The following is a 27,898-nucleotide window of genomic DNA, read 5'->3' on the forward strand; positions in this document are numbered from 1 at the left end:
CAAGTTTTAATTAGGGAAGTCATTAGGAAGGTAATTTACTAATCTTACAATGATTTATAGTCTTATTTTTACAAAGGAGAAAAAAAATCCCAAGCCAAATGTTCATTAGAGGTATTGATGAAGGTGGATTTATTACTAGTAATGTTTAGGTAGTTTACACAGCAGTATTTTGAGTAATTTCACTTATTTTGTGTAAATAAGGTTATGTGATGGTCCAGGTTGGAGTTAGGGTTAAGGTGGCCCTGAAAACAGGCTTTTGTTAAAATTACGGTGGGTTTTCTATTGAATTAATTGAATTGTGTGTGCTTCACATTATGGTGTTCGCTAGGGTTGGTGTTCAGACTGTTGTTAGGGCCTCAATAATTTTTGTATTGCATCACATTTCTACGTTCTTATCCCATTATTTTATTCTTATCTGTATGAAGTTAAGATTTCCAAATATAATGTAGGTTTCCAACTTTGATATAATACAATAAGACACACCTACTTAATTTATAATATTTTGAGAGAAACCGATAATTAATTTCAAATTTGGTCAGGAGGTTACTGAACTGAAATAAAATAGATGGTTAAATATTGTAAGTTATAAAATCTTTCTTTCTATATTTATGTATGTATTAATATATGCTTGACCTTTTAAAAAGAAAGAAATAAAAAGTTCATGCCTCAGCACATTGGTTGAGAATCTCTACATTAAAGCACAGAAACCGAATGGGTTTAAAGTGTCTCTCTAATTCCGGATATTTAAAGCATTTAATTGTACTACTTCCTCATTATCTTTTTATCTTGCGCAGTTAATGAAGAAAAACTTCCTATTGTGGTCGGATACGTCTAATTTACATACATAATTAAATACACCAGCCAATAAGAGTCTCTTGAATTCACGCTGCTTATGTTTCCGTGTCTCTCAATGTAATCGCAGATCATTTCTCTCAAACTCTTATTCCTGCTGTCGTTCTCTGTGTCATTTACTTGTTCTTCTTTTCTCATCTGTTCTTTCCTCTCTACCATACAGTCTTCCATCCAAGGATTCATCCCAAAGTAAACTCATCAGGTTTACCATTGGTCAGAGAAAGTGCTCTAGGTCAGCTCTTTGTTTGTGTCCCACATTTCTGTCTCTTTTTGCATTCACTGCATGTACGGGAGGCCGAGCTGTGTGGCAATTATATATCCCTTGTTAATTAATCAGGAAATTCTCTTAACTTCTCATTTAAGATGGGGATGAACACACTGATAACTCTTGGCTGCACAGAGTTGAATTGTGCATGTAGTATAATTCAAAATACAGTAAAATAAGGAATACCTGGGTAACATAAATATTTGTAAAATGTTGTTTTGTTTTAAATGTATAATCAGATATATTTAATGCACAGGCTAACTATACATTTCACAATACTGAGCATATTTCTATATTTTGATTGCATTTATTCGGATTATCAGAATGTTCTTTTGGGATATCAATAAGCAATTCTTGAATTGACTCAAAGCTGTTAAGCAATCAAACAGCGCCACCTATTGTTTAAATATCTCAACTACAGGTGACTGAACATTTCCTTATGTCTTAAGCAAAAATATAAAAATATACCTCTTAGTCCCTGTTTTTTTTTTGTTTTGTTTTTTTAATTCTCCTGTGTGTTGTTTTTGTTCAATAACTGTGTTCATAACTGTATTAATATCAGCGTGTTCTCCTGTATGTCTTTGGGTGTTGCAATGCATGTGCACATCTCTTCTGAAAGATATCATGAATACACAAATGCGGGAAAATTAGAAAAGAGCACGTCCATTTCAAAACAAATCTTTTCTTTTCAGGTCTATATGTAGTACCAGAAAGATGCTACAGTTTTGTTCTCATTCTTCTCTTTATATGTGCAATCAGGAACAAATAATGACATTTAATCCTATTACTACCCTTATTTATATTATTTACGCGATTCTTGCTTGTATGTTGGAGGCTTTGGATACATTGAGGATTATGGGGTGACAATAGTGACTATGTTGTGCCATTTTGTAAACAATTGGAAACCATTTACAGTTTTCCCTCATTAAAGAGATTTTTAATATGGCATGCTGTTTAGGTTATTGGCTTGTCTGCGTTCAGTGGAATTGAAAGTCAAATGAACCTCCTCTGTTTTTTGTTTTTTTTTTGACAAAAAAGCACGTGTCTGTTTTCCAATAAGAAATTCATTTAATACATTTTCCATTCTGAATAGCAAATAGAAAATTAGAGTGCTGGTGTTTTACATTGGTATTAAAAGGACATAATCGGCTTATGGGGCTGTTAGCATGATGTTGGTATTCCTGCCATCGAATTTGCAATTCATAAGGCTTGAGCTGAGGCTTTGGAATAAATCAGTATTGACATTCACTCCTGGCTCGAACGGCGATTTAGATAGCTCGGGAAAGCCAGGAGCGCTGAGCTGTGTTAGAAATGTCACTGCTTTCATCAGATTTAATCAAACTCTGCGGCTCAAATTTGATTCTTGTCGTGGCACCTGTGTGATCAACTCCACATTTCGCATGGATCCCTTGATGCTTTCAATCACACGTTACAAATCGCCCCAGCTCCTCAACATCAATAACAATCACCGCTTATTTGCAGAGGTGTCAGCCCTGTGAGCAAAACTACAAAATATTATGTTGATGTTGTGCAGATGCTTTTGATGTTTGTTTGTTTATTTCCTCTTATGATCCTCGGTCAGGTTTAAGTAGGGATTTTATCATTTATTCTGGAATGACCATTATTGATTATAATCAAGGTATCTTTGAGGGTAAATCACTGTGGTTCATGTCCCCCTTGTGATAGCTGTACAACAGTCTAGTCTTCTGTCTTGATAGAGAATTTGTTTTATAGATGGATCTGTATTGTTGATCCCAGTTCTGTACCCTTAGTTGATTCAATAGCCCACTCTGGAAGGTGTCACTACAGGCTTGTACAGTGAACTGCAGTAGAGGTGAGACCCGCCACCTTGTGAGTAACACCCTGGCTGTTTCTGGAGGTTGACCTGTTTCCTGTCTTCTGTTCTCCCTCAATCCAGGCTTCCAGGCCCCACCACGAGGATGTCCGCTGCGGGCAGCGAGACGAAAACTCGTGGGTCTGTCGGTGCCAACAACAGACGTAGCCAGAGCTTCAACAATTTTGACAAGTCCAAACCTGCCCCTCCTTCAGCCAGCAACCATGAAAAAGGTGAGTAGGAAAATTGAGTGGAACCTGACCTTTCCGCTTGGGGGGAAAGCATAGTTAATCTTCCGAAACATATTCTTAGTTTTTATTTTCTTTAGCGAACTGCGGAGGGTGGTGCGTTTCTGGTGTGACATTCCAGCTCCGAGTCTGAGATCCACATGCATGATTTTTAAATCGTGTTTTGCAATAATGAAATTTCACAAACCTTTGCACACTTTCTTTTTTTGGTTTTGCCCCACAGTTCTGCAAACTTTGCTGAGGTTGACTGAGAAACCTAAATGAAATTGTGTGGATGTGCATAACAGTACAGATCAGTTTATTTGATATCAATTCGAAAGGAATTGACAGGGCGTTGTGTTACCGAGGAAGAAGTTGTTTTAACCAAAATGCTATTACAATAAACAATTAAACAAAAGCACACTAGCATTAATAGTTCAGTTATTTAGCAGTTATTTATTTTACATTCACATCTTTAGAAATTTCGTTTTTAAACCATTTCAAGCCCTGTTTTTCTGCTGGTTGAATAAATCACTGATGCACCTGTGAGCGACAGCGTTTCATTTAGTCACTGGAAGGCAGAGCACTGCACACAGGCCAGCCGAGAAAGAGCCCCGAGCTCTGATGAGGCGCCTGAAACTGAGAAAACATCGTCCTCAGCAGCCACTGTCTTCCTGATCCAATTACTCTCCTTCATAGACTTGCTCCCCCCATTAAATTGTGTCAGTCTTAAGAGACTGAACAGAGCCCACAGGGTCAGATGGCAGAGATAATCTCACTGTGGTTTTATTGACCTTATTAAGATCCTGAATGTGTCACAAGAAAATAAAAATAGCAAGCCTCTTGTGGTGTCTGTTAACTGTTAAAGGCCGTGAACATCCAGTTGAATTACACGTTTAAGACATGAAAATATCCCTGAAAATCAAATACCTGCTTTATTTTCGGTTATCTTGCTGCAGACAAGACCTGCCACTTTGAAGAATGTATTACTAGTGTATCGGCTGCAATTTTAAAACTACTCCCCCAGGATTAATATTCAATATAGAAATTGTATATTTGTGGTTATTTTTAATTAATTATTGCAATACTAATACTAGAGAGTGCAAGCTGGAGTATGTAAAGGGTCACATGTGGAAACAGCTGGACAGGTTCTCACTTTGGGAAAAGCGCACGCTTGTAATTACTGTAAACACAAAATGGCATGAATGTTAAGAAGGGCATTAACAAGCATGTGGTGTCCATCAAAGCCAGATGGGCTGCTTTCGAAAAACATATTCATTGCATTACATTCAAATTACTGAATGTGTTTTTAGCTATTCTGCATTGCACATTGGCCCTCCTATAGGAAGATATGTGATCAATAAAACTGGTATTCTTTACATTTACATTGTGTATCTTCATTATAGTAATTTGCAGTTATATTTTCAATAAATAGTGCCTTAAGATTAATTTGTATTAGATTGGGATTGTATCTACAGTCGTCTCTTGCGCAGTGAAGGCTTACTCTCATGATGTATTCTGTAAAGGGGCACCCGTTCAATCGAGGGATGCTGAGGGGTCCCGAGCATGCACAGGGCTGGCAGGGGAACGCAGAGCACGCAGAACAGCTGCCGATGGTGTTTATGATTTATTTGTAATGACTGACTGTCAACAGGACAGCTAGTACGGTAACATTAATAGACTTTACCACAGGGGTTAACAATTGCATGATTTCCGAGAATGTCACTAGATGTAGGCAGCAGCGTTCGAGCGCGGGCACTAGTGAAACTTGGAGTTAGAGAAGGGAGCCCTCAGCTGTCCTATTGCAGTGGGGTGCTGGAAATCGATTTGGGACAGAGGGCTGCTCTTCAAAGATGTAGGATGACATCGGGGGCGGTAATTTGGCAGTGTACGTGCGTAATGGATAGATTCTTATGCATCGGGTGGAACTGATTTTGCTTTGAAATGCAAGCAAAGGATCTGAGTGCGGGCGAATGTCCTTGAATACCAAAGGTCTGTTTTTATTTATCTTACGCTCTGCCTATTTCACAGAACTGTTGAGAAGCCTTTTAGTGTCATTGTACTAAATTCGTTATTTTCAGTAAATGTTTGAAACTGAAACAGGAGGTTGCAAGACGTTACTTATCAGTATCTTTAGCTGGTGAGAAATGGGAGCTAATGTAGATGACAAGATATTTAAAAGATGATATCTTTCCATTTTTGTTTTAAAAGTACAGCTTAACGCACCTTGCAGCATAGCCACTTGATTTGACAATGTAGTGAAGCTCTTTCTTATTTTTAGAAGGGGGTTGATTGGCTAATGTAGGTGGTTTTATGTTTGTATTTGCTTGTGCATTGACTATATTTGTGCTGCATAACTGTGAGGCAAAAAAAAACAAATCTGCTCCAGAGATCTGGTCTAAGAACATCAAAGTCAGGCTTTTAAGTCTCAGTGTTTTTGTCTGTTGGGTACCCAGCTTCATAGATGCCATTCCAGTTCCCCCGTGCAAACTAAGCTTGGCCTGTTTTGGTGTTAATTAATGGGTTTATTTTTGGGACTGTTTCCTATCAACCGGTATAACAGATGTGTTTACAGGCACGGCAGAAATGTCCTTGTGTCCCTGATTAATCCAACTCTCCGCTGAGAACCAAGTTAAATATTAGCACTGCATTGTGTGTTTTTGGTTTACTCAGCATGATGGTCATAGAGGCCTGCGGTTTGAATGAACACAAAGAGGAGGTCAGTGCTCTGTTGGGAAACATTATCTTCTGTTGGGACCCTGAGAGACAGAGAAGGGGAGAAATTCTCTTATCATGACATCAGTTGCTGTTTTTGTGTGTTTCAAATCCTGTCTTTTCAGTAAACGAGATAACACAGGCTTACAAGGGATTTTCCTTCCTCTTAGTTCATGCAAATTATTATAATTTTTTATATTTAAACTAAGTAGGCTCCTCTGTGGGACACTATTGTGGTTTGTTCTGTGATCTGTGATTATATTTGTCTGTCAATCACAGAGACCTGTGTCTCAGAGCAGCATAAATCGCCCCTTTATAACATAAGTGTCAGGGTGTCACTGACCCTGTGGAGTTTCCTTTTAGCAACAGGTCGATTTAAATTGCTTTGCATTGCACTTACTTTGCATCCATGTTTGTTTATTTATTTAACAAACAACTTTTGCATTTATCTTTAATACTTATGCTGTGCAAGAACCAGTGTACTCAAAGGAGATGCACTTACCTCTCAGCCCTGTTTACAATGATAAAGCAGTGACTACTTTGTGCAGTTTGGCTTTTAACTTAGCTGGATTGCAATGTAATATAATGCAGTGTGTGGGGGCAGAACACCATTGAAACCAGTGTGTTACTGAGGCAGTAAACCTGTTAAACTGTAAGTAAAGTTCTGTGTTTTTTTCGAGTGACGCGAGTTCAGGGTTAACCCCTAATGTTTTACTAGACCAGTCTCCTCATTTCTCTACCATCCCGTGGAGGCAGCAGGGCCCACAGGGAGCTGTGGTGTTGTACATGAGTTGCCCCTCATTCAACTCTCCCACTGCCTGCTCATAGCTGGTTTTGTCTCCCCTGGGCAATACTTTATTTCTGTTCCTCCTACATTGTTTCAAGTGCAGCAAAACTGTTTTCTACCCTTCCCCAGTATGAAAATGTCTGCATGGATGCTGTACATTGCTACACAGACTGCCGGCTAATTGGGACCAAACATCAATCTCAAAGTAGCTTAATTGAGTAATGAATCAGTCTGGAGATAATTGGCTGCTTCCTCAGAAGTAGATTTAAGACCCATTTAGTTGTGCCTACTACCAAACCTTTGTCCCATGTCTTATTTAGTGGTGTCAGTGCCAGCAGTTGAGTGGTCATGCCATGTTTACACAGTTCTCTGCTCCTCTCTGGTCTCATGTACTGTCAGTGTGCATCTTTTTCAAACATTTGTGTTTTCATGGACAGTTAAAGTGGAAGATTCTTTAATATTGGCAGGCGGTAGAGAAGCACATTAATATTGTGGTAAATATTAGGTTAACGATTGAAAATGGAAACATAAGAAGCTTGTCTTTCCCTTTCCTCAGAGTTGCGGCTTTGTAGAAGTGACCCTCGTGCTATTTTTAAGTCGAGGAGGTTAGGCTCACATAACTTCTTCAATTTATAGTACTTTTACTAATATTAGAAGCATTCACTGCACATTGATTGGCATCTAATTAGTGCACTGGTGCCAGCATGCCAGGGAGCCTGTTCCATTTCAGTCCATTCCACTGTGCAGGAGGAGAGAGAACCGGCACAGGCTGAAAGAGGCGCTTCCTTTTGTTTTAGTTGCCCGCTAGTAGTATGTTCTGCCGTGAACCCTGATTTAATCTGCGATGCGATTGATTGTGGATGGTCGATGAGCCCTTCATCACAAAGTGTCACATCGTCACGGAGATTGATTTTTCTCTGAGCCAAATTCAGCCTCTCTGAACTGTGTTAGCACCAAGGGGGCGGAGAATCGGCAAACTCGGGCAGCTGAAAAGCCATGGGATTATTCATTTTAAATGTTTAAACAGGTTTTCAGACTGGAGATCTATACCCAAAAGTATAGGCGGCAGACAGTGGGCTTACCAAGCTTTTTTCTTTTTTGATTTTATTTTAATTCATGGTATTTGTATATTGTTCGTGCACTAAGAAGGCTCAGTGGGATATCAGCCCTTGACGGTTCGTAAAGCTCTACTCTAAATTGTGAAAGTTTTTCAACTGAGCACTTGCTTCTAATCAATATAGGCAATGGTCAATGTGTTATTAATATGATATTGGAAGAATGATGATAGCTATTAGTCTTTTGTCTTTGTTAATGTATATTTAGTTTTATGATTATATAATATTGATTATTATTGCCTGATCTATTGTAGTTTGACACAAAGCAGTTTTGGTTGACTGTTTTGAACAGCCCGAATAGTCTTAATTATTTAGCAGTTGGAATTTTATGTTTTACTATTTGTATTTTTAATTTCTTAGTTCTAGTTTTAATTCAGACTGCTTCTAGACAAAAAGAGTCACCAGGTGCAGAGTTGTCTTTCTTTTACAGTATATCTTATATTTAGTTTGAGCAAATTCCCTCAGCAGCTTTACCTCACTCTGTGGCACAACCTTAAACGTCTGACAGAAATCAGACTTGAGAGGCAGCATCTGTCATCAGCTTCTCACACATGAACTGAGACTCTGAACAGACTGTCAACCTGCTGCACTTTGAAAAAGTGGGAAACTCACAAAGCAGTCGCACACAGCCAGAAGGTAAAACACTGAGCTGCTGTGTGACAGCACACCTTTTCGACTCACAACAAATCGTGTTTTCAAAGATTTCCTTTGTCAAGTTTGATATTTATTTGCACATCCAGTGAGAATTCCCTCAGACACATGTGATGGGCACATTAATTTTATTTGTTTACTTACTTACTTACTTACTTATGTATTTATGTATTAATTAAGTGCTGAACATATACAGTAACTGGTCCATCTTTACTCTATTGGAGCTGTTACTGTTCTGTTGTTTGGTTAAACCTTTTCTATTAAAGATAACCTGTTATCTTCGCATTGCCCAGATGTATATGAGAAAATGTGGTAGTTATTATTCCTGAAGGAATCCATGCTATATATTTCTAAGGAATATGACACATTTTTCTGGGTATTTATTCATTCTTTGTACTCAGTGTGCTACATTCACCACCACTATTTATAGGTCACAGATTTCAATTCAGCATGTAAACATTGTATTATGTTCTATTGATTTTTTTCTTTGTTATTGGAAATGGAATTGGATGCCAATTGTGTAGATTGTATGCATTATATCAGCCAATAATGGTGGCAGGTGTTTATTCTGATGGTGGGAATTACTTGAATTCCATTTTACAGAAATGCGCTGTATATTCTTTGAGCACAACAACGTATTGTAATGGTGTTAAATTGTGCCTTTTTAGAATTAAATAAAGCTAGTCTTCAGCTCATGAATAGAAGTTCACTATCTGTCTTTGTAGTTTGCTTTCGACAGGGAGGTTTCTGAATAGAGTTAGGGCTGAGCTCTACTTGTTTTATTTGTGTTTATTCATGTGGAGTAACTTTTACATTTTACAGTGACTTAGAACAAGAGGATACTGTCTAATCCACTTAAAACAGCACAATGGCTGAGATGTACTTCGGTGTGGAGAGCCTTATAAAGCCAGCAGTGCTTTTTGGGATATGATTAAGCATTCCTTCAATCCAACTCAACTCTTTCTGCGGAGAACATGCAATATTTTTAAAGTGTCTGTTGGACTGATTATTCAAGTGAAAATCAAAACCTCATAACTGAAACTACTGGCTCTGGATACAAAAAAGAACAGGGGCTTTCATAAGTTCAGAGGTATAGTAATGTGTTTATTATTATTCATATGATTTGACTCTATAGTTATAGTGGGGTAGAGTATGTCAGTCATGCCGGTGTACTTTATTTTTACTCAACTTTTAGAACGGCTTTTCATAGTTTCTCGAAGGGCGTGTTAAAAGCTTTTTGGCAACTCAAATTGCTTTCATTGAACTCATAAAATCAGCTCATTCATATGTCGCTGAGCTCCAGTAGCGATTACGGGTTTCCCAGCCGGATATCCCAGTCATTTCTCAGATCCCTTGATGGTTTCGGGTACAATTGAGCTGTCCTATAGGGCCTGACAATTTGATTTCCAATCTGAGTTAAGGGTCTTTACATTAATGGGCAGCATCCTGTGCGCCACTGAGGTTAAAGGGGAAGGAGGAGCTGTAGTTCTGCAAATTAGGAGTTAAGTAGTTGAAGATTTTCATTGCTGTTCTGTTATTTTTTTACCTTAAGGTTTGTTTGGTGGGGGATGTTTGCAATGGCTATGTTAAGTGTCTGTGGAGGAGTTTACAGCATTTAATGTCTAGTTTGTATCGCATTTGTTGTTGTCATATCAAATCGTTCTATTATTCTCTGTTCAATCCTGATATTTTATACAATATTTTAAACATTTTACAAATCCATCAACAAACAGTGTGTCGATGTGCCGAACATCAAAATAGTGTAATTTTTTAAGAGGCATGTTTTCCATACATTTTTCACTTCACTGATGCCTGTCAGTTATAAGGGCAGATACTATGAAATGGCCAAATGAGAGAAGAATATGATAATGACTCGAGTTGCTGCGGGGAAGACAAACATAGTGCTTTTGTCATTTTTCTGCTGTTCCCACTATCCAGGAAGTTTTAAAAGTTGCTTATATGATACAATGAAACAGGGAAAAAAAGCCACATATCTTATATATCACTAATTGCAACACGTAAAGATGCAATACAACCGCACTCGTTCCCCTTTATGATGCTATTCATTGTAATTAATAACTGTGTACATAGAGTATTTTCTGTTTAAATGTTCATTCTTTGAGAGTAATGGCTTCACACACACTGCATTTAAAGTAGGTGCTTGAGGGGAATCCTGTAACATTTCTGTAGTGTTTTAACAAAAGCCAACTTTGTCTGATCCTTCTGACATGCATGTAGCTCAGTTTGCCCAGGGTCTAGTTCTCTTTGAGCGTTGTGTTGTTGTGGGACTTGCCTGTGCCGTCACTCCAACCTATCTTGAAGACAAATCGTTCCTAAGCTGAGTTTTATTTGCATTTTCCTCTTAAATGTTGTTTGACATTTTGACATTTTATTAATTCTGTCTTTACACGGGCGCCATACATCCAACGTCAGTTGTGCAGCACGCAAGTGAATGAGAAAGTTCCATTAAGAATCTTTGATTAGGCCTCACAATTGTCTGCACTTAATTTCCAAGCGATTAAATGGGCCTTCATTGTGTATCCTGAACAGAAAGGCCTGTAACTCAGTAAAAGGGAGCTGCCATTTCCCAAAACGTGGGAGCACATTCACTGCTCGCTTTCAATTGCTTCAGCACACTGATAATTACAACCAGTCTTTCATTGGAGTATTTACATAGGAAGTAGTTAGCAGTTTGTCCTACTTACTGGTTGTTGGCATGGCTAATTGGTCTAAATAATTCTCTAATTACTTTGTTTGACCGCTACATAATTTGAAATTAAGTTAGCAAATGAAAGGAAGCGAGAAGCAATTTGCGTGCTTTTCCAGTTTGGGCACATTAATTATTTAAAGGTGCAAGGAATATACACAGTCGGAAAAGGGAAAGTGCCATGTTTGTGAATGTACTGAAAGGGTTAAACTCTTAACAAATACAGAGAAGTGTATTATTCCAGAAGTCCATTAAGGAATTCAGATGTTTGGATTGCACATCTAATTAATTTGGAAACAGCCAGTGTGTTTATAATGTTTTACTTGTTATTACTTGTACTGTATTCTAGAGAAAAGGGTTGTATCAAATCTTACATGTTCTTACTGATAGGATTTTGACACCAGTTGTTCCTTTGTTTTGTAAGCATCTATGAACATCGAAGGGGGAGGGGGGTTAGAGGGGAGAGTCCTTTTAAAAATTAAATCAACAAACAAAAGAAAGTGTAATTCTTGTGCTGGATCTACCATTGCAAAAGAGATGAATTACACAGTGTGAGTATTTCTCTGTGATACTGTCTGCTCCTTTACTTGGTTCACTTGGATTGCTCCATAAGCTTAAAAAAAAAAAACGACAAAAACGTTCCCAGTTTTTTGTCTGCATTTTTCCAAAGCTAGTAGACTTTCTGAAGGCTGCTTGGAGCTGGAATTTGACCATTCCAGGTAGCCTTATTGCTTTTGCTCTTCAGGGGATGATGTTTTTATTGAAAATCCGGTGGGATCTGGATGTAATCAGGCTTCTGAAGATAGTGGATCAATTGCCTGCAGTGCCTGTGCCGTGCCATGGCTGAGGAGAGACAGTCGTGCTTGCTCAACAGTCTGCCCCTGTGATTTACTGCAGCAGACTCGCAGCTCGGCCGTCTCTGAAAACATATACAAACTCTTCTGCAGTTTATTTTTGAATTTCAAAAGTCTGCTGTGGATAGGTTACTGTTACGGTTGTCTGTCTGTTAAAAGCAGTTAATTTGTCAGCCATCTGCCTTATATTAAGCCTCTTGTAAACAGAAAAATATTGGCAGTGAAGCTATGTATTGATACTGAGTATATCTAGAGCATAAAATCTTAGGAAATGCTTATCCGGTTGCAACAAGAAAGTGATTGAGGTAGGTTTAGTAGGATACAGGTGCTTCTTGTTGACTTAGTCATTTGGTTATTTTGAAGTCAAGTAAATGTTTAAGGCTGAAATGTAATGGCAGTTAATATTTTCTTAAGGAGACTTTAATGTCAGTGAAATATTTTTACTTTTGTTGGTTTTAACTACTATTTTTATCAACAACCTTGTGTTTGTAACCTATGGTGCAACTGAACTATCTACTTCTGTCAATCTGAAAATTAAGCCTTACATGCCAATGAACTTTTAAACTCAGCATTATCTTTCTAAAAATAGGTTAGACTTTCCGTGAATGTAAATGTTTCTAATGTCTAGTGTTCTGTGTGCAGTTCTGGACAGATTGTGTATGTTGGAGGCAAAGGCAAACCTATTCATGTTGAAATCATACCTCTTACTTTTTCCACAAAAATAACATTCTGGAGTAGTGATTGTTAAAACATTACGCTCCATTAAGATCTATTATTAAACCCATAAACCACAAAGGACTTCAGAACTATATTTTAAAATATCGCCTACATTCTCTCTGGAGTTGAAGTAGTTGAAGAAAGTTAATGTATATTTTATTGAATTTCTCAGAAGAATATTATTTATTATCAACTTTTTGGGTGACATATTTGTATTGTTAAACCTAAATATGACCCAAAAGAATAATGTCAACAGTTGAGAACCATCTGAGGAGCTGCTTTCCTTTTATGGGTAGATGCTTCACGCTTGTTTTCATTCTCCTCCCAGAGCCGGCCGACAGCACGACCACACAGCAGCCGGGAATGAGTGAAAATGCACAGTCTTCAGCGCCCATTTCCAACAGCACCAGCACCTCCACCATCAGTGGCAGCTCTTCCTCGGCGATCCCTCAGCCCAACTCCGCCAACAAGCCCTGGCGCAGCAAATCCCTCAATGCAAAGCACACAGCCACGTCTTCCATGCTGTCCGTGAAGCAGCCCAGCCAGGACCCCCCGAAGCCCCCCGTGGAAGTCCCCAAGGCACCTCCCAACGGACAGAAATCTATGCTGGAAAAATTAAAACTCTTCAACACCAAAGGGGGTTCCAAGAACACGCCTCCCCCTCCGGACAGCACGGTTCCTCGGGACACGGGGCTGGAGAAAGCGGAGGCCACCTCCAACACCGACACCCTGGAGGACTCCGATCCGGCCGGCCGCCCCATCAACGGCACCGGGGCGGTCACCAGCAGCCCCAAGATCGCGCTGAAGGGCATTGCCCAGCGGACGTTCAGCCGGGCTTTGACCACCAAGAAGAGCTCCCTGAAGGCCGCCGAGAAGGACAAAGACAAGCAGAAGGAGAAGGACAAGTCCAAGGATGCCTCCAAAAGGGTCTCGATGACTGAGAAGCTGGAGGTGAAAGATGAGCCCAAAGAGGAGGCAGCGGCAGCAGCTGTGCCCGAGCCGAAGAAGACCTCCAAGATCGCTAGCTTTATACCCAAAGGGGGGAAGGTTAGTAGTGCCAAAAAGGAGAGCGCTGCTCCAGCACACAGTGGCATACCAAAACCAGGAACGAAAACCTCGTCCGGGGGGAAGTCTACAGGTCCGTCTTCCTCCTCGTCTGGCAAGGAGGGTGAGAGGCCACGCAGTGTGAAGCTGGGCCCCGGACTGGCTCTGCAGAAGGGCCAACTGGATGGCAGGAACTCCAGCTCTTCGTCCAGTCTGGCCTCTTCAGAGGGGAAGGCGATGACGGGATCTCACCAGACCAGCAGCGGGGCTCCTGCGGGCCCGGCCAATGCCACACAGACCACAGCAAGCAACACAATCAGCGTCCAGCTACCTCATCCTCAGCAGCAATACAACCACCCCAACACAGCCACCGTAGCTCCATTCATGTACAGGTAAGGAACGGTGCAAACCAAACCTGTTCCTGCTGTGGCGATTGCGTAGAGTGGATTGCAGATTGCAGGCATGAGCCGGGTGTAAACAGTTGCTGTGAATCTGATGAACTTTGCCGAGACTTCCTGCTGAGATTTGTGTATCGTACTGCTGACACAGCGGTTTGGCAGCAACTTCACTCACTCTGATAGATGGCAGACCGTTCCCTGGAGTTATAAGTTCACAGTTTCTGTTTCAGAAGTTTTGAGTTTAAACACCAGGGAACTCATGCTGAAGCAAGTAAAAGCGCAAGAGAAACAGCATTGTAGACTATAAACCCTTGTCATACTAGCATCCCCTTCCCGGGCCGACCCTGCACAGGTTATGACACTGTGTTGTGCAGGTCGGGTTCAAGCTTTCACACTACAGTGGCAAGAAGCACAGTCACTGGAGGAAGTACACACAGTGCTTTTGTCTTTCCATTTGTTTGTAAAATACTTCAGACTCCTTGACAATTGAGGCAAATATGTCTTTATGCCAGTTATTTATTGGTTTTAGGATAAAATATGAGTTTTTGCTCCGTTTCAGGTTTTATAGGTTGTAAGTTATTATATGTGGTTACTATGTTGGTTCCCCAGAAGCCCGTGACAGGCTCTTGGCTAGGTCTGCCCACATCCCAGATATAATTCCACTGTTTCTGCCATTAGGCTGTCAAAAGACGTAAGCACAAGCCCTTAGCAATATATTCTTGAGCTAAAATATTGCCAGTCCAATGAATTCTCTAACATCGATGGATATACTGTGCTGTAGGTGATTCCAGTAGTGGTTCATTCAGTGTAAGAGCATATTGTACTTTATCTGCAAGATGAATGAATGACCTGGTTTGTGTCACCCATGCTATTTAATCTACTGTAAAGAAACCATTTGCTGATACTAACTTCTGAATGTTTATTTATCTGTTTACCCTGTTTTTTATCTTAAATATGTGTAAAGCGGATCTTTATTTTGTCTGCCAGAGGAGCAGGTGAAGCCCAGAATTGCTTCACAGTGTCTTGAAGAGTTACATGGCTGAGTGAGTCTCTCTGTTGCTGGGACATAGCGCAACATGGGACTAATGAATTATGTAAAATAAGTCTGCCTCTGTTTGATAGGAAGCACTCTGTGTGCTGGAAAGCGCTTGTTCATCCCACAGTGAAGACACTTTTCTACTTGGTTTATAGGTCACAGACAGACATTGAAGGAAATACGATGACTGAGTCTGGGTCAGGAGGGGGAAATGTGGATCCCGTAGCTTACAGTAAACCAGGGCAGCCCTGCGTCGAGGACCTTACAGGTAAGCCTATATATTTATAATGTGTGTTTGTGTATAATGCGTATCTTCAGGACTATCTCTGTCGGCACACATAGGTGTATGTCTGTGGACTGTGTTTGTGTATATATATGTGTGTGTGTGTATAATATACAAGGCAATGCTCCAGGGATATTTCAAATTAACATTTAATAAACACTTCAAATCATTGATTGTATATGTATTATTGTGTCTCATAAGTGAGAAATGATCGTAAATTGCAGAGAAATAGCTCTTCTCACCTGCTTTGTTTAACGTGAGCAGTTTGTACAGCGGCTGTCGAAGCCAGAGCACAGCAACACCCAGCGGAGGTGAAGAAAGTCTGACGAGTGTTCTGTCGCTTCCTGCCATTCCTCTAGACTGAGGGCGAGTTGATGCAACAGAAAACAAAGAAGAGACCGGTTGGAGTAAAAACATTTAGTGTACAAATATAATGGCACTGGAAAATAAACTGCTCAACATAGTGGACATTAATGCCTAACAGGCAAACGCTGACACTAACCCCTTCTAATCTCTCTCTGTGCTTCCTGTAATAGCAAGTATCTGTTGTGAAATACAGAGTGTGTTTCTCCTCCCTAAGGAACTTGGTCAAATAGTCAATTCCACGAAACTCCTGTTAACAGAAGTCTGTCGGAGGTTTTGTGTTTATCTGGGCACTGCATGTGCACTGAGAATGAGATTTACACTACATGCAATTTCAAATCTGTCTGTATATCTTAGAAAAGGCCGAAATGGTGAAAGGAGTGCTTTTTTTACCTTTGTTTTTTATTGGAGGTGAAGCTAAGCTGCATTTGACTCATTTCATAATCAAAACAGACTGAATAGCCATGCCTGTGAACTTGGGCTGCGGTTCCCCTGGTTTTCTGCCCCGCACAGCTTCCAGTGCCATGGCAGCCTGGAAATAAAGGCAAAATGGGATGAAAGGAAGAAAGAAGTTAATCTGCATGTTAAAGGCAGAGCGAGAGAGAGAGACTCTGCTGATGTCATACAGTTGCTAAGCATTCATAGACAAGCTGGGTTCTGTGAGGCCGGGCCCATCAGGCCTATTTTCTGTCTGTCAAGGCGATCTTTGGCTTCAATGTGAGAAAAACATTCTCGGAGGTAGAAGTTTGCTAAACAGGGTAGCTGCTGCTACGGCTGTGACTTCTCTGGCTCTTCGCTTTCCTTCTCTGTCGCTGTGAAATCAGACAGCAAGCGATCTACTCCCAACAGGAGGAAGAAAAAAGGGATTTTAGACATCGGAGGAGATGTACAACAGATGAACCACAACGGAGAGATGTAACCCATCAAGATACTTTGCGAACACGATCGCGGTACATCTTACAACTCCGAAGAGAAGCAAAATGCAGCGTCCAAAAGAGAGAGGGCTGGTGATGAACCAAAGCAGCCCCTCGGTGGACGGGATGCCCCACCGCAGCCGTGCCAAAGAAGGGACCCCCAGCGGGACGAGATCCAAGCTGTCTCTGAGTTGTATCGGACTGGGCAAAGCCAATCTTCAGCAGCGGCCTTTAAGGGGTACGCCCGTGCCGCAGGTACCGGAGCCGGTCTTTGCCAGACCGAACTTACTGGGAATCCTAAAACAGCCTTCATCCGGGGTGACGGGGGTCCCGGGCAGCAGACTTTGGAGTAAGAGCAGCGGCATCCCTCTGGTCGGCAGGAAGAGCCACACAGAGCCCGAGCACGTCAAGCCGGCTGGTAAACGAGTCACCTGGCAAAATGTCAGCACAGAGGCGACCAAGAGAAGCCGCCTGTATCAAGTGCACGTCCAGCAGACGTGTGTGTGGGATGGAATAGCCCGTCTCAACGAGGAGATCTTACTGACCATGCTAGATATCTACCAGAAGTTTGAGAGTAAGTGTCAGCTGTCTCAGTCTGATCCACAGGTAAACTGTGAACTTCACCTCCACAGTGGTTTGTGCTGCTCTTCTGTCTCGGGATGTTTATTTGAATGGGTGAAAAGTTAGTTATTTCCTCTCGATATCCACCTCCGCCCTCTACGGTGTGTTTAACATCCTATCATATCAGAGGCAGGTCTTTCAGGGTGAGGCTGTAAAGAAAGGGATAAGACCCAGAGGACGGGACGCATGAGAGCATTTATTATCATGCGGACTGCTGATAAACATTCATCTTTAAAGCAGTTCTTCGCTGATATTGTAAAGTCACGACTGTTCTAGAGAGGAAGGCTGGGAACTATGAATGGCATGGATTGTGCACTCAGGGCTTCCTGGAGTGCCACAGTGTTAAGCCCTTCTGCCATTTTCCATGTCCCAGCAGGGTGCTTTCCGCAAGCCCAGGCCAACCATTCACTGGGACTTTGATGAACTTTACACTATTAATTGCAGGCTCAAACAATGGGATTGATCTTTCCTGTAACACTTCTGATGCATGGGAGAGAGGGCACATTTACCAGTTGGATTTAGTTTTATTCATCAGTGCAAATGTTGTGTTTAACTACCTTTTACAGTACAATTATACAACTGTTTCTCTCTTCACCTCTTGACCTTGAACTGTACTTTTGTAGTCATGCTGGAGATGGGTATCTTTTGATATGTTCCTTGCTAATGGAGTGATGACATCATCTGAGATGGAAAACCTACTACCTATCTCTACAAATTAAATGTAACCGTCTCATTTTGCAGATCACATCCACAGTGTATATTTGCTCTCACCATCTCTATTCTTTAAAGGTAGCTTTTATGGCGGCTGGAGTACACAAAATATTTTCCACAGCGTCTCCAACTGCTGTCTGCGCCTTGTGGCAGCAGGTGTCACTGTTGGTCGCGGTTTCATTGAGCCAGTTATAAAGAGGCCAGTGTTCGCAGCTGAATACAAATTTGACTTGTTCCAGGGGAAGACCCAGAGGCGCGGAGGCTGCGGACAGTTAAAAACATCGCTGACCTTCGACAGAACCTGGAGGAGACCATGTCCAGCTTGCGGGGGACTCAGATAACACACAGGTTGGTGGGCAGTCTGAAAAACATCTATAAAGGCTTCCAAATAGTTTCTAGTGATTTTTCCAACGTGACTGAGTTTGAGTGTGTGTGTGAGTGTATGTGTGTGAGTGTGTGAGTGTATGTGTGTGAGTGTGTGAGTGTGTGAGTGAGTGAGTGAGTGTGTGAGTGAGTGAGTGAGTGAGTGAGTGAGTGAGTGAGTGAGTGAGTGAGTGAGTGTGTGTGTGTGTAGTTCTGTGTCTCATTGCTTGTTTTTGTTTGATGGATGAATTCAAAGCAGTTGTTGCATAGTTTCTTATGCCTAAGCCTCTTCTCCTAGTAACTAATACATTAAACTAGTGGTTTCTTGGGTGAGAATATCTGTGTCAGGGTTTTAAAAGCCGAGCTGTGGGTGGTGCTGTTTGTACAAGTAATATTTTCATTGCTCCTTTGGGAAGAGTTGCTAATGTGAAATATTAAACTACTGAACAGTTTGCAATGGAGAGAGTGCCATCTACTGTACATTCACAATTATTATGCTTTAGTTGGTAAAATAGTTTTGTACTGTTTGTTTAAGGTAGCTTTTAACAGAATAAACCCACTTTGCCTGTCTTAATAGATGTTTATGTTTAATTAGAAAAGCAAAGTGTAATTAATGATTATTTGCAATGATCTGTGATGATATTTGTAATGATCTGCACCCCATTGCAGTCTGTTCCTAGTCCAACACCAAAAGTAATTGAAAGTGTTTTAGGATGAAAGTGTTGAACTTTGACTCCAGAAAGTAGTTTGGCCCTCGATGCAGTCATTGCACAGCACGAAATAGACGTTGCCTCATTCACATACTGGCTCTCAAAGTCTGTAATGATTCAGGCCTCTTGTCTTTTGACTGCGTTAGGAGGTGCCGTTTCAGAAGCGCCTGCCTTACACATCTCAGTGTTTCATCCCAGAACCTGACCATGAAATTGTCAGCATAGTTAAAAGCGGTCTCCTGCGGCTTGCTCAGTTAAAGGCCTTTTTTGTTTCCCCAGAAGATAAAACACTGATGCAGAAGCGTCCGTGGTGCGAGCTGATATTTTCAGTGCCTTTTTTTTTTTTAATCTCTGTGAAAGGAGCTGAAATGCAGCCAGCGCTATTGTTTCAGAAGTGGCTTTTGGTTTTCATCAATAGGCGATCAGACCGGAGTGTTTTCTTTTGACACCGACTCTTCACACTTTTTACTCATCTCTGCTGTGAGACGTGCGGGAGTGTTGTGCTGTAGTGCGCGGAGCAGAGTGCGTTTCTATCGGTTCAAGGACAGATTCCCTTATTAGGACATGGAGGGAGATTTGTAGGGATCTGTTTTCTCGGTCAACACAGTTAAAATCATTTCTCGTTGTATTTGTACAAACAGTTACGTTTACTTCAGTGCTGCAGCAGTAAATAGCGTGTGAGAAGAATAACAATTGTGTGTAAGCATGTGAGACCAGAAAGCAAGTAATTGGGCTTATATGTGCAATATGTCACAATCATTAAGTAAATTCACAGATATAATGAAAAGGCAGAGCTCCCAGTAGTTTGGCCTGGGGCCAGATATTAACAGGCCAGCTAGAATGCCTATTTTTGGTAACATTTCTGGTATCATCTGTTGAAAACTCGTGGGGGGAGAAGAGATGGGGATAGTTAAATATATGACAGTATCTTTTAGTATTTAGATGCCTGTTTTTGATGGCAATATGCTTGGTGTAATTGAGAAATAAAATAGTTTACAACGTTAAAATCATTTAAAAACTTCCCACTATAAAATAAAGATAGGCCAGCTTTGTTAACGGGGACATGCTTGTGTCTTCCTGCTCTGATCGTCCTCCTGTCCCTGCAGCACGCTGGAGACCACGTTCGACAGCAGCGTGACCACGGAGATCAGCGGCCGCAGCATCCTCAGCCTGACGTCTCGGTCCACGCCGCTGTCCTGGCGCCTGGGCCAGTCCAGCCCCCGGCTGCAGGCGGGCGACGCCCCGTCCATGGGGAACGGGTACCCGCCGCGGGGCAACGCCAGCCGCTTCATCAACTCCGAGTCCGGCCGCTACCTGTACTCCGCGCCCCTCCGCCGGCAGCTGGCGTCCCGGGGCAGCGCGGTGTGCAGCGCGGACCTCGCCGATAAGGCCGACGACCTGGACATGGAGGCCATCAGCCTGGATGCCACGGGGTACATGAGCGACGGCGACGTGCTCGGGAAGAACCTGCGGGCCGATGACGTGACGAGCGGGTGAGTACGGAGCGATGATTCTGAAGATTGTGACTCTGGTTTGACACTAAGTCCCCGTCAGATCCAGTTTGAGATGTGTGTCTTACAGGGCTTATATATTTACCTTGAAATGATCGTGCTGAATTACAAACCTTAATATGTTCCTTGGAGATATTTTAAGGACAGAACTTCTTTAATCCAACAGATCTGCGTTGTTCTGTACTACCACAGGGTGACAGTGTTTCTGCAGTTTGTATTATTAAGTCTACTATAAACACAACAAGAACAATATGGTCTCTTGGTTGATATATTACATTACGTTACATTACATTATTTGTCATTTAGCAGACGCTCTTATCCAGGGTGACTTACATTCGTACCCATTTATACAGCTGGGCATTTTACTGAAACAAGTAAGTACCTTGCTCAAGAGTACAACAGCACTGTCCCACCCGGGATTTGAACCCAAATCGGTTATGAGTCCAGAGCCCTAACCACTACTCCAGAGTGCTGCCTAATTGTAATTTTGTAATATTGTAATTTTGTACAGTGCATTCAGGTGTGTCTGAATTATGGTATTTCTTTGGTCAATTATTGTTTTGTATATGTAATCCCCCTTGTAATCATTACGTCTTTACTGTAATTTTGTCTTTAATTACAAACTTGTTAGGTTTTGCTTCCATTTTAGGAGCATCTTGGCATACATCTTGGTTATTTGACTGAATTCAATGTCATGTAGTTTTATTGAATATGTATTCTATTTTCCATTTGTTGTTGTTTTTATAGCAAAGCCATATTTTTCCAGTTTTATTTTTAAAATCGAAGACACAGGCAGGAGTGTAGTCACTAAACAGGGTGCATTCACCATGAGAAAGCATTGGGTGTTTCAGGATTTTTCTGCTTTCCGTTTCTTTACTGGCTTTTATTGATGCCCATCTCCTTACATTTGTTTTCATTGGCACCACAAAACGCAACACAGCCAAGTATTTATGGAGCTCAAATATAGAAGTGCCTAGTAAAAATAATCTTTTAAAAATGCTCTTAGGAATATATAGGTCAAGGGAAATGTTCTTGGCAGAACCTCAGTATCTGTGTGAAGGCCTGATTTGTGAAGATTGTAGGAATCGGAGGAAAAAGAGCTTTAATTTAAAGTGGTGAATTCTATTAAAATGTGGAAGATTTGGTTTGTGCTGGCTTGTACTTGTACTGCACGACATGAATGTGTCTGCACTCCCACAGCCTCCACTTCTCTTGACTCTTGTCTTACGAAGCGAGGAACGTAGAGTAGAGATTGGGCTGGAAAGATACCCAGCCAGCCACAGGGCGGCACAAGAAGCCCTGGCTGACTTTTAGCTAGACTGGCCGGCCCTCCAGATTTGTCCTGGAGTCACAAATCATTTGACAACAGTTAAATTGGTTAGATTTTTCGATAAACCCAGACTTCCGTTATGGTTATTTTTGAGCACCATACAGCGCCTAAACATTTCCAAGTCATTTGTCAGTTTAAAGTGCGATATAACTGTGTTTTTAAATGTTCAAATGTTCTGTAGTTTTAATTTGTTGATGTTCAAGTTGGAATCGCTTGAGTTCTTACTCATCCTGTTCAAACCAACACAAATTGACTTTTTTTTTTTTTTAAAGGTTCGCCAAATATCGGGTCAGGTTGTGTCCATGGGTAAAGTTGGATCGTAAATTATAGTTTCATTTTGTTTTATCTTTATGGAATGAATAAGTTGTTTGTTTCTATAACTGTCTCTAGTCATGTCAAAACAGGCTCATACATACCTCTTGTTTTTTAAATATATATATTATTTATTTATTTTCTCTAAAACAGAAAGTTCAAGCCCTAAATGAAGACTGAAAGAAACATGTCGTTAAAGATGATACTCAGTAAACTTTCACAGGCTTAGATTGCGTTGTTGTCATATATAATTACAACGTGTGAACATGCGAACGCTGTGGAAGATAGGAAAGAAAAACATGTTTAGTGAGTTTATCTTGGACTGGAAATGTCATTCTTATACACACACATTCCTTTTTAATGAGGCTGATATTCAGCATTTTAAAGCATTTGGTTTTAATATTTGCTTAATTATTTAAATGTGAAGTCATTGTTTTACAAGACTGGTGTTTTCTTGGGCAATGAATAAAAACAATGGGCCCCGGCAGCTGCAGTCGACTGGGGAGGTGACAGAGACCTTGATACAGTAAACTGGATCTCATCTAATTCAATGCTAACATGTTGGAGCCAAATGCCCTGAATAAATAACCCAACAGATAGCACCTCCACAATGGGGAAGTTGTTTCTTTTAATGTCTAATCAAGCAGATGAAACGGGCCTTGAAGATCGCCCGGAGTTTACAAAGCAAATGACTCGGGCCTTGTGGGGGTAGTGCAAACAAATGGCCGACACTCAATTCACAGGGTTAGTAGCTGTGCATAAAACTGACACCGCCGAAGCCCACGTTGTTGAGTAACTAGTTTAATGGTTCTTCTATTGCAGGGGGGCGTTTGTAAAGAGTGAATAGGCGCTGATTTCGAAAGGGGGGGCTTAATCCTCATTGCCCTTTTAAAAATAACCTTGAGAAGAGAGTGAACTTTAGGAATGGACATCATCCCACTTCCCTGCACTCATGAACAACCATTCCCATATTTTCCTATGAAACAGTTTTCTGTAGAAGTTCCCCTTGTCAAGGAAAATGTGGGTTCCCACCCTGGGGTTCCTCAGAGACGGTCCTGAGCGTCCTCATGTGGATTTACCTCATCTGTGTTCAGAGCAATGGGTGAGAACAGATATCTCTTTCATATTTGACCTATTTTGCAAATGACAGGCAAATTTCCGTGGCTGTCGTGCTTGAGGGCCAAATTGAACCTGTTTCTCAAAGGTAAACAACATAAGGTTTTAAGCTTTACCTTGGACATTTATTTGTACACTATGTACAATATATGAGCTTTACTATTACCAGTGCTCTTTTTCATTTTTACTGTACATTTAGTGTAATCCAGTTTGCACATCACCATGTCACCATGTCAGTGAAGCGAAGGACCCGCTGCCAGCCTCCATGACCGTCCCCATGAGTCACATGGGTGCACGGTTCAGTCGTTTGGGTGTGCACCAGATATTCATCACAACCAATTAATTCACATCTGAAAAGGTCAATTTGAAAGGTGGACGACAGTTGACATCGGTGTATCGTTTGTACTCAATTAGAAATGTGAATAAAATCACGTTTTAAAAGAATGGATGCCATTAAGATTAGAATATTATTCCAGCATCTATGGCCTGCATCCTTACGGCTTCATGAAGGGGCAGATTGGAGAGCACTAAACTATTCACCTCAGAATGAACTGTTCTTCTTTGGACACGGAAGAGTTAAAGTGAAATCCTTGGCTGTGCGCTTGTTATTTTGGCATGGCAGGCAAGGACTGCTCATAGGAGACCTCAGCCCCAGTCTGTCAATACATCACTACCTGTCCGTCTGGTTTGTCAGAGCCGGTTATCAGAGCCCTGCTGTCAACTGTTATTTTATGAGAGGAAGCTTCGGCAGCTGGTTTCATTTCACCGGGTGGGATTCATTCGACTTCAGGAAGTGAGGTCATGGTGAATCGTTCTGGATATTCAAGAAATAATCATTTGTAACAATAAGCTAGATTTCAGTTCACCAAGGTAGAGAGAAACCGGCTATTTTTAATGACTCCGTCCATTCATATTTAAAGGGATATTATGGCTGCAGAAGCACTAGTAATGCATCTTTAATTAGGGTTTAATTATTCAATATTCTGTCTTTACATCGGGGTCTAGTTGTCAGGTTTTTTTTTGTCATTTATTTATTTATTAATCTGGGCTCACTTTTGCAATGAAGGCATTCACAATGACACACGACAAAGAGGTGTTTTTATGAGTGTATCTTGTATGTATACATCTATAAATATGTGTATACAGTATACAGAGTGAGAGAGAGGTTATTTTTATTTATCTGTTGTGTGTCTATACCACTACTTCAATCTGTATTCTAGACTGGAGGCTAGTCTGTGTCCACCCCCACCCCCTATCATTGACACCTTCTGCTGTTATCCCCTGGAGGTCTCTTGCCTTTGCTTGCCATGTAAAACTGCACCAACTTGCTGAGGTGATTCAGAGCTCACCCCAGGCCTCCCCTCCTCCCGGCTCTCTCACGCAGCACACATAATTGGCGCTGCCTTTCGCGGCCAGCTGACACTCAGCTCAGCGACAGGGATGTGAGGAGACGACGGAGGAACCGCAGAGCTGGCACAGCACACATTCCAGCACAAGTTCGCTGTGCGCACATGGACGGGTACGAGGAACGGGAAGGGTTAATATTATGAGCAAAGCCATTAAAATCCAGATAGGATTACGACAAGGATTAGCACATATTTATGGGATTGACAGTGCTATCACTGTGGAGGGCTTTCTCAGTGATTCTTGCGTGGAAACAGTAACCTGGTGTTGCAAGAAGAGATTTATTTGGGGTTTGGCTGCTTTAATGTTCAATGCAAAAAGGTATGTTACAGGCCTTTTTGCCCTTTGATTGGGATTAGCATTATGTATATGTATGCCATATGTGCATAGTATAATTTAGTTTATTTACAGTGGATGCAAACTGTGTTCAGCGGAGCATGTTTGAAATTTGTTGTCATTGACTATTTTTGCTAATTGTTAGCTGTTGATTTATTTGTGGATTCTGTAGTAATGTTGGGTGTGTATATTGAGTATAGATTATATCCCTCAGGAGCATGTCCTCATTTCATATATGGTGACACCATATAAGTCATTTGTCTTTGTCTTGCTGGTTAATTTTCATAATACCGATTTGTTTCCTGCCCTGTAGCTGTTGGCAAAGAGGGTGTGTTATTGCTAGGAACATATTGCCCCGACTATTAAATTCTGATGTAAATAAACTTTCCTGGGAACCACTGCGATTTAGTTTAGTTGGTAATTTTGATATCCCCGGTGGCTTTTTTGTTTTTGTGTATTACTTTTCCTTAAATAATGACTTGGCTCTGTTCTTCTGCATTAAAGACACTTTGAAAGAACATTTTGATTCAGCGATAACTATAACTGGTAATTAAACAACATAATAACATTCGATTAACAATTGTTAACCGTGCAAGACTAATTGATATTAAATCCTTATTCACAGTTCTTTGATTTAGATGCTGGATACAAAATGTATGAATTTCCGGTGGTTGTGAACAATATTATGTCTCATCTCCTGGTTGATGGTGCCAGGAACATTTAACCGAATTTACCTCTACTAGAATTGGATTGTAGTGTTGTGTCCTCTAGCAGTTTAGGCCAGAGGAGATTTGATTTGAGACCAGGTCACTCAGAGGTTCACTGATTTAAACATTAAACTTGACAGTCACCACTTTGAAAGTGGAGATGACACTTGAATGTAACCTGATTTTCTGTTCCCATGTCTGTATGAATTCCAGATGAGTGGTATTATCTCTGTAAATGTGTTCTGCTTGCCAGGGTGAACAGCCAAACATATGAAGATGTAAAGATAAAAAAAAAGAAAAGAAAACAGGCTGCCATACTCAGACTTAAAGAGGAGATATGAGTGAATGCATAGAAGTGTAATACTTTTACTGTGTAATGATTCAGTATTGATTTCGTACAGACAATGAGATGTATTTAATTGTTTGAAGCTGCTATGCCTGAAAGGGCAAGTTTACATTTACATACTCTGAACAGAGAATATGACACATTCCTTCAGTTAAACAAGTCACAATCATTTCAAACTAACTTAATTTACCTGAAACTAAGTATTAAGTAAGCAAATACTTCCTCATTCATAAACTGAATTATTATTTGCTAGAAAATCCCAGCAGTCTTCTGTCCATGACCAGTGAAGAAAATGTGTTTATTGTAAGTGTGTAAAAGTTACAGCAGGACTCATGCTGTGTGTTATTGGGACATCAGTTAAACAGCTCTTGATTTTTATCCTGTGTTGCGTGTCTTCCACACCCTGGTATCAAGTTAGATAACCACTTCAAGGTGGAAAGGATTAGTCGTTTTTCCAGCAGTGAGAGCGCTGCTTTGGTGAACAGTAGGCTTGGAAAGAAGACCACTTTCTGTTCAGAAAAAGAATCGGATATCCTTTCAACCCCTCAGAGTTCACAACTCAAAAACACATCTTGTCAAGTGCCTTACTTGGGTAACTTCGGCAGACATTTTATACATTTCCTTTAGGTTTACAGTACATGGGAGAATTCCGTTAAATGATCTCCACTGACATTGTGAAAAAGAAGAGGTTTCTTTGCTTTATTCTTTCAGGTTTAAACTGTCAATAAGAGCCAGTGGTCTTTTAGAACTAATTTAATCCCTTAATGTTGAAATATGATGTGTTGCTTCACATCTTATTCATAGTACTGGAAAAAAAAGACTGGAACATTCATCAATAACTATAAAAGCCCCCAAGAGAAACTTAAAAGTAACAAACATTTCAACAACGCCCTTTTGATCTCGATCTTAAGCGCAGAAAAAACACACAAATGTGCCTTAGCTCACTTCACGTGCTTTAAAAGGCAAAACGTTCCCTTTATTCAGGGTGGACATATAAAATGACATGTTTAGTTTGACTGGGCATGTTTCTGTGTTTGTACAGCTACATGACTGATGGGGGCCTGGGCCTGTACACCCGGCGCTTGAACCGCATGCCTGACGGGATGGCCGCCGTGAGAGAGACCCTGCAGCGCAACGCCTCCATGGGGGGAGTGGGGGATGCTGACAGGTAGGTTATTCCTGTTATACCTTGGCTATGTGTATTATTGGTTTGAAATCCACTCGGCAGAGTCTGGTTTGGCTGCAAGTCGCTCTGCTTTTGTTGTTGTTGTTTAAATCTATGGGCAACAGAATTTGCCCTTCTTCCTCCTTTTACAGTGTCCTTTAGTTGTGGTACAAACTGAAAAAACAGAACTTGTCTTTCCCTAACATTACTGCCTGAGGTAAGTTTTCCATGACCTGCGCACAAACTATTCAGTTTCCTCTGAGCTGGTTTGTTGTGTGGAGATCCTGCTGTCACGACACAGTGCTGTTTATAAATATAAGCACCAGTTTCCCCGTACCTTACAAGTCAAGTTTATTCATATTAAAAATATCATTAAATCCAAAAAAATGATTACTACTCTTATGCTGGATTTAGCTTTTAACACTCCTTTTTTATTATGCACTTGTCTGCTCTTGAATTTTTTAAATGAGGTTTCTGCACACTGTTAACTTGTGATGGGAGAAC

At 40.9% G+C, this 27,898-nt stretch overlaps 1 protein-coding gene across 1 annotated transcript in view; it reads left to right on the plus strand.

The window, feature by feature from the left end:
• LOC136747585 (neuron navigator 2) overlaps positions 1-27,898 on the plus strand; it is a 115,620-nt gene that overhangs the window by 37,831 nt on the left and 49,891 nt on the right. Inside the window, exons 6-11 of the mRNA XM_066700528.1 lie at positions 3,036-3,184; positions 13,053-14,160; positions 15,358-15,470; positions 18,334-18,442; positions 20,274-20,660; positions 27,272-27,397. Of these exons, the coding sequence (XP_066556625.1) occupies positions 3,036-3,184; positions 13,053-14,160; positions 15,358-15,470; positions 18,334-18,442; positions 20,274-20,660; positions 27,272-27,397 (1,992 nt within the window). The remainder of the gene's footprint in view (positions 1-3,035; positions 3,185-13,052; positions 14,161-15,357; positions 15,471-18,333; positions 18,443-20,273; positions 20,661-27,271; positions 27,398-27,898) is intronic.

The sequence above is a fragment of the Amia ocellicauda genome, chromosome 4, assembly GCF_036373705.1.
Source record: "Amia ocellicauda isolate fAmiCal2 chromosome 4, fAmiCal2.hap1, whole genome shotgun sequence".
Taxonomy (NCBI): Eukaryota; Metazoa; Chordata; class Actinopteri; order Amiiformes; family Amiidae; genus Amia; species Amia ocellicauda.